Source organism: Belonocnema kinseyi, chromosome 9 (assembly GCF_010883055.1).
Source record: "Belonocnema kinseyi isolate 2016_QV_RU_SX_M_011 chromosome 9, B_treatae_v1, whole genome shotgun sequence".
NCBI lineage: Eukaryota > Metazoa > Arthropoda > Insecta > Hymenoptera > Cynipidae > Belonocnema > Belonocnema kinseyi.
The window spans coordinates 8,082,190-8,089,826 of record NC_046665.1 but is presented as its reverse complement, the minus strand read 5'-3'; the positions used below and the strand labels follow the sequence as shown (position 1 = coordinate 8,089,826).

At 32.2% G+C, this 7,637-nt stretch overlaps 1 protein-coding gene across 1 annotated transcript in view; it reads left to right on the top strand.

Moving 5' to 3' along the window:
* The first annotated feature begins 485 nt into the window (after nucleotides 1–485).
* Nucleotides 486–7,637, top strand: part of LOC117179685 (heparan sulfate 2-O-sulfotransferase 1-like) — a 43,284-nt gene continuing 36,132 nt past the window's right edge. Inside the window, exon 1 of the mRNA XM_033371710.1 lies at nucleotides 486–506. Coding sequence (XP_033227601.1) covers nucleotides 501–506 — 6 coding nt within the window. The 5' untranslated portion in view covers nucleotides 486–500. The remainder of the gene's footprint in view (nucleotides 507–7,637) is intronic.

Genomic DNA, 7,637 nt, shown 5'->3' with positions numbered 1-7,637 from the left:
TAAATATATTTCTTAATTAATTCAAGTTATAAGAACCACGAAAAAATACCTGTCTTAAATCATCTGAGCTTCAGATCGAAAAAGATTTCCTGTCTTATGAGAACGAAGTTACAAATAAGCCACGTAACTGTCAAATTTTGAAGCTCAATTTTTACGAAGCAAAGAAATTAGATAACTGTAGTTAAAACTTAAAGCAATATAAAAAATTCTGTATGTATTTTAGAAATTGTAAATTGATCAATTTATTCATAGTAATAGCTGGGTGATTGTATTGACCCTCAAAAATAAATTTTAAGGGGCAACGGATTTTTCAACAAAATCTTAGAAGAATATGGTGATGTCCTTTCAAATCTCAAGAAATGATCCAAAGTAAGTTTCACCCTCGTCGAGAGTTCCAACCAGAGATTCTTTATTCTTTGATGCAGAAGAGAACGTGCCCCCCAAATTCATCTAAATCTACACGTGTTTCTATCTATCAGGTTCGATAAAAACTCCGTTGCATGAAGGTATGCATCTAATATATAAGCACAATTTAAAATGTCCACTTCGAATAATTAGGTAAGAGACATTTGTATCTCCGTACATAACACAAAATGTGAATAAGTTTCATGAAAAAAAGCAACAAATATTCAAATAATTGTCAGTTAGAATTGAAAAATTTGGAATGCAATATTAATCATGCAAATGTTCTTGAAACATTTCTACTGATGAGAAAAGCACATTTGTTAACTTAACCAACACACAAATTCCTGAATTCGTGGGGAGAACCGCCGGTCTGGGAGAAAAGTTCGGTTTGCCAATTCCCGGTTACAAGCTACCCATCAATCGCCTTATTGCTTAGTTTGAATCCAATATAAAAAACACCCAAGCTGCAGACTGAAATAGAGTCAGACTAAAATTCGTCAATTGCATCAGTAATTTCGTCCAACAACAAGATTTGCACATAGATTTCATGAATGACTTTCAGAAACCAGTAAACGCGTATCTTAAACTTACTCAAACATTTCTAAAAAAGAATCCTAATATTTTAATTAGTAAATCTGAAAAAGGTAACATCTCAGTAGCTATTGACAAAGAGGAGTATAATAGTATATTATGCACCTAGGGGGAGAAGAGGGACTTTTTCGACGAGTGTAGGTTTTTAGTACGAATCGTAGGCGAGCGCGTAGCGCGAGTCGGAGACGAGTATTGAAAACGTAAACAAGCCGAAAAAATCCCTCTCCCCCTTGGCACATACGATATTTTTTATAACAAATGGATGATTTCAAACATTTCTCGAATTTCAGCCATGATTTCCGACCATATTAGATTTCATATAAAAAAAGCATTATTTACAGTAATTTTAAAGATAACTTATGGTAACCTACCATAAATTTCCCAAATTAAAATTTTCAACATTTTTATAAATTTTCGTAAATTTATTAGATTTTTTGATAAATTATGGCAATTTTACCGAAAATGTATAGTAACTTAAGATAAAATACCTAAAATTATATCTCGAAGTGTATAAATTTTCGGAAATTAATGGAAATTTTCGGTAATTTATAGTAATGTTCCAGGTAAATATGGTAACTTACCATAAATTATCCAAAATTGTATTTTAAATATTTTTAGAAATTTCCAGAAATTTATGACATTTTTGGTAATCTATGGTAATATTATAGGTAATTTATGTTAAATTCAGATAAATTATTAAACATTCAATTTTAAACTTTTTTTAATTTCCAGAAATTTATGAAATTTTTGGTAAGATTACAGGTAATTTATGGGTAGATTACCGAAATTTCAATTTGGAAATGTTTATAAATATTCAGAAATTTATGGAAATTTTTGGTCTTTTATTGTAATGTGACCAGTTATATATGGTAACTTTCCATGAATTACCGCACTATTCTATTATCTGCAACCAAAATTTCCTTACATTTTTACGGTGAGTGGGCTGAGTATTGTAAATTGCAAGCTCATAGATGTATAACTTTCATTAATCACCTCTGACGTCACTTTTCACGTCCTAGGGAGTAAAAAGTAGAGCTTTAGGCCCGCTTCATAGGCTTCAGAAAGGGCTGAAATCATGCATGTGTCATAAAAAACAGATTTAACCCTCATGTTGTCAGACACAAAAATTTTTAAACAATTATCTGAAGACCCCACACACGAAACTCAAACTACAGTTAATAACCTGATAAAATATTGGAACGATCAAGATTATATAAAGAAATTCACAGCTATGTCTTTGAAAGCTAATAATCCCATCCTTCCCAATGTTATGGACTAAGAAAAATTCGCAAAGACCCCAAATAGCTTAGACTAATTGTTTCATTTATATGCAGTCCAATTTAAAACCTCGCTTTCTATTACAATTATATCATTGTTCGAAATTTAATGCCTCCAATATCAAGAGTAAAAACCAATTTTAAAATCACCAATAAAATTAAAAACGTCACAATCCCACCAGGGTTAAAACTATTTTCACTTCACACCGTATCCTTGTTCACAAACGTTCCTATAATGCCTATCCAAAAGTATTCAAAATAATGTTAAAATGCCCATGAGCCAGTTTCTTACAGGATTACGAATTTGTCCGTGTAATTTCTCTTTTATTTTTAAAGGAGTATCCTACAAACAAAAATCCGACTTTTCGATGGGTTCTCCACTCTACCCAATTTTATCAGACATTGTGATGGACGCTTTAGAAAAAAGCTGATTAGCTTCCCTTCCAATATGGTTACCTGTTTACTTCCGTTACGTCGATGATATTATGGCTGTTGCTCCTGCTGGTCAAATTCAAACAATTCTGAATGTTTTCAATAACTTCAGTCACAATTTACAGTTCAGTCTTGAAAAGAAAGAGACAATGGAATTATCTTTCCTAATGTCCTAATAATAAGAGAAGGTGATCGCTTAAAGACAGACTGGTATGAAAAAACTAACCGCTTGAAGCCAATGCCTTACTGATTTTTCACACCATTTACATCAATATAAATTAACGTATGTTAATTTTTTTGGTGTTAAATTTTTTTTTTATTATAAAAAATGTTGTGCCGACATGTTTCAACCTGATTTTCAGGTCCTTTTGAAGGCTTATTCTAAAAGGAAATACATACGTTAAGGAATAATATAGAAGCTATTTAATTAGTATGTGATTATTAGTCGTTGATGTTTACTTACTATGGAGATAAAAGAAAAATCGCTGAAGACTACGTACATCTGTATAAAAATCTACGTTGATTTTTTCTTTTTTCCATATAAAAAGTGAGGTGTTTCCACTTTTTAATAATCCAGACTGCATAATCTCCATGTTTCTTCTTAATTCGTCTGTAAACTCCTTCGTTGTTCATAATCGATGTCTAAATTTTAAGGCCAGTATATAGATGTATGTATTTTTGCGTTAAGTGATAAATAAAGTTTTTTGAGTATTCCGCTTTTTTGGTGTTAAAAGACGTTTTTTTATTATAAAAATTTTGTTTATTATACACTAGCCTAGCAAGGGAGTTGTTCATCTTTGGAGAGTCGTGGGACCGGTACCTCTAGAGAAAAAGGTTTTCTATAAGTACTTAAGGCTGTTGCTATTGGTGGTTCGGAACCCGCCTTAAACTGTGGTCCCCCTTCCACCACCAAGTAAGTGTGTGGAGGGTGTGTAAAGGAATAGACAAGAAGGTGTAAGAAAATATGTAAACCCTTAGGGGACACATTAGAAGCTTCCATTCCAGATAAAAAAAAAGAAAGCTTAAACCGGGAGTTTGGAGGGGGTGATAGTAGGAATACGGAGAAGGAAAGACTAAGAAAATAGAACAAATTATAGCGAAGAAGGAGAGGGAAGAAAGAAAAAGAAACATAGTGATAAAGGGTTTAAGATTAGAGGGGAAGGAGCTGAAGGGTAGAGTAGAAGAAGTACTAAAAAGAATTGATGCTAAGGTAGAGTATGGAAGCATACAGATAGATGTTACTGGAATATAGCAGGATTGGAGAGAAAGGATCAGGAGTTTATGAGAAATTTGAGACAGTTGGATTTAGTCATAATGATTGAGACGTGGCTAGATGAAAAGGGATGGGAAAGAGTCAGGGGAAAGCTACCAAGAGGTTGCAAATGGTAAGTTCAAAATGCGAAGAAGAAGAATAAAAAGGGCAGAACAATGGATGGAATGGTGATGGGAGTAAGGAACGAATGTACAATGGGGAATGATAAGAAAGAGAGGAAAGAAAAAAAAGAAGGATTAATAGTAGAAGAGGTAAAGATGGGAGAAGTGTAAGATAGTGAGGGTTTATGTGAACGGTGATATGCACGAGAAAGCAGCGGAGATGAATGAAATGATGGAAGAAAATTAAAAAAAAAAGATAAGGCTAAGATAAGGTGGGGATTTCAATGCGTGAGAGAACAGAAGATATAGGAGGAAGGGAATGGGGTGAAATGAGAAAAAGAAAATCCAAAGATAAGGTACGGAATGAGGAGAGAAAGAAGTTTTTGAAGAGCTTGGAGGAGTTGGGTTGGTCTGTCTTAACGGAAATATGAAAAAAATTGAGAAAAGGTCAATATTGTAGATATTTGGGATTGATTAACGCAAGGAAAAGCACAGTTTAGAGAAATGGGCAGAAATATCAAAATTAGTAATGGGGGGAATAGAAGTGGATAGGATGAGGACTGTAAAGTGAAAAAGAAGGAGGTCAGAAAGGAATAAAAAAATAAAGAAAAACAAAAAAGTAATGGAGAAGAATATTAGAGAAAAAAGAAGGAGTAAACTTAGTTGTGTGATCAAAAGAAAGCGGAAGAGAATAAAAGGTTTATGGAAGAGGCGGAGAAGACTAGGACGGAAGAAGAGATTTGAAAGGTATAAAATAGAGAGAGAGAGAAAGAAAAAGAACAGATAGAGTAAACCAAGATATTGAAATGGTAGAATGGAACAAGTATTTTTTGAATTTGCTATGAGGAGAAGAGAGAAAAGTTAGGAAGGAAGGGAAATATGATAGAGAAAGAGATGAGGAAGCGGACATAACAAAGAAAGAAATACTCAAGGTGTTAGGAATAATGAAAGACGGAAAGTCACCTGGTATATATGAGATTCCAAATGAAATATGGAAATATGCAGGGACGGCACTAAAGAAATATGGACAATGTGTAATGGAGTATGGAGAGGAGAGGGGTGGCCAGAGTTATGAAAAGAAGGAGTAGTGATACCAATAGTGAAGAAAGGCAAAGGAGAGGAGGTTAAAGATTATAGGGGTATGACGTTGATCCCAAAACTGTATAAAGTATATTAACTGTTTTGTCATAGAGATTGATGAAAGAAATTGAAGAAACGAAGATAAAGCCACCGAATCAGACAGGGTTTAGAAAAGAAATGAGGTTGATGGACAACATTTATGTTCTGAACTATTTAGTAAATAAGATGATTAAAAGGCAAAAAGGGGGCAATGATGGCAATGTTCGTGGACTTAAAGGCGGCGATTGACTCGTAGACCGAGGTGAAATAGAAAAAGTTGTGTTGAAAAGGGGGACAAGAGGGGGATTAATTATGAGAGTATTGGAAATTTTTAAAGAGGCAGAATAATGTTAGAAGAAGTAAAAGGGCTTAAATAATTGGGATATATCTTGTAGACGAATGTACATAATAGAGCTAATATAAGAGAAGGGATGAAATAAGCAGCAGGGGTCATGAAACAGATACTTCTTCAATGACATTTTTTTGGTGTGATTTCAGTAATTTTACAACAGTGTTAATTATTACTTGGCTGCGTCTTTTGCTAATGTGAATATTTTTATTTTTACCAAACTATGTCACAAAACAATTTTTAAAGAATAACTTGCACTTTCAAGAATGCTTGAAAAATGATTGCCAACTACAACATTTTTGACAATTCCTAATGGAAGTTGATTAGAAAAAAAATATTTTCACAGAGAAAACCTCTAATTAAAACAAGAAAAATCAGTAAAATTTAATATAAAATTAAAGATGTACAAAAAAAAATTAACTGCATTGTAAATGATCTTCTTAAATTATCTTAAGAGGAAAAAATTAATTTTCACAGAACATTAAAATAATAATTTAACTAAAAAATGTGTTTGATCATCTCAGATTTTTTCATGTGTTCACAAATTCTTTAAGCGGGGAATGGGGGATAAGCACTGGAAATTTTTTTTTTTTTTGTTGTAAAATATTTTAAAAATATTGTGTCAGAATTTGAAGTCAATCGGACCAGAACTATTGAAGTTATAGATTTAAAGTCGACGCTCCTCATAGACCGCAGCTGCGCTTGAAAATATAGGAACGTGCCAGAAGACAATGACAAATAGTATGAAATAATAACATTTTTATTAGTTTTCACTACACTTTCTAGTTCGTGAAATGTGCACAGTGTAATGGAAAAAAGGAACTCAAATCATTAAAAGAAATGTTTTCTTCACTTTTTCAATGTTTAAAACTTTGAACAAGTTTTTCTCGCAACCACTTTTTAAAAGTCCGTTCCAGTGATTTGACAAAAACTACTAAATCGATCCTTCTCAAACTTGATAAACTTTTTCTACATAATAAAATCCTCGCCCAATCGATATTTTTGTTTAAATTTTTATATATTAACGTTGTTTTTCACTTAAAAAGTGACGAAATTTTTCGTATAAAATCGCATATTTTACTTCAAATGATCACAAAAAGGACCCTGCACTAAATGTACAGTAAAATGGCCACCGGTGAAAAGTATATGAAATAACTTTCAGATAAGTAGAGGAAGTGTGCATGTCAAGGGGTTGTTTAATCATCCCTTATTTAGAAAAGAAGAGAAATTAACTTTTCGTAAGGAATAAATCACCAAAGATCAGGCTTATAAAATCACATTAAAACATATGTAGGTAGCCTTATTTATCAGGATTTGCAGTAGACTTTATTTTTAGGGTCATTTAATCATCCCCTAATTATTGAACCAAGGAAATTGGTATTTAAACGGGATAAAGTACCAGAGATTTTTTATTATAACATTGATGAACAGAATCACTTTAAAATATATACAGGTAGCATTTTATATTAGGATTTGCATTAGAATTTATTTACAGATTCATTTAATCATCCCCTGATTATTAAATCAAGGAAATCGATATTTTAAACGGGTTAAAGTACCAAAGATTTTTTATTATAACATTGATGAACAGAATCACCGTAAAATATATACAGGTAGGGTTTTTTTAGCAGAGTTTGCATAAGAATTTATTTTCAGGGTCGCCTAATCACTCCCTATTTATAAAAACCCAAGGAAATCGATAATTTAAACGGGATAAAGTACCAGAGATTTTTTATAATAACATTGATGAACAAAATGACTTTAGAATATGTACAGGTAGCGTTTTTTAGCAGGATTTGCATTAGAATTTATTTTTAGGGTCATTTAATCATATCCTAATTATTGAACCAAGGAAATCGACATTTTAAACGGATTAAAGTACCAAAGATTTTTTATTATAACATTGATGAACAGAATCACCTTAAAATATATACAAGTAGGGTTTTTTTTAGCAGAATTTGCATAAGAATGTATTTCCAAATGTATTGGTTGCAACACATTTTACATTTGGGAAACTGGCAGGATATTAAAGACACGCATAGCTGAACATAAAAGAGATTGTGTAAATGGTAACAATAAAACAGATCTTT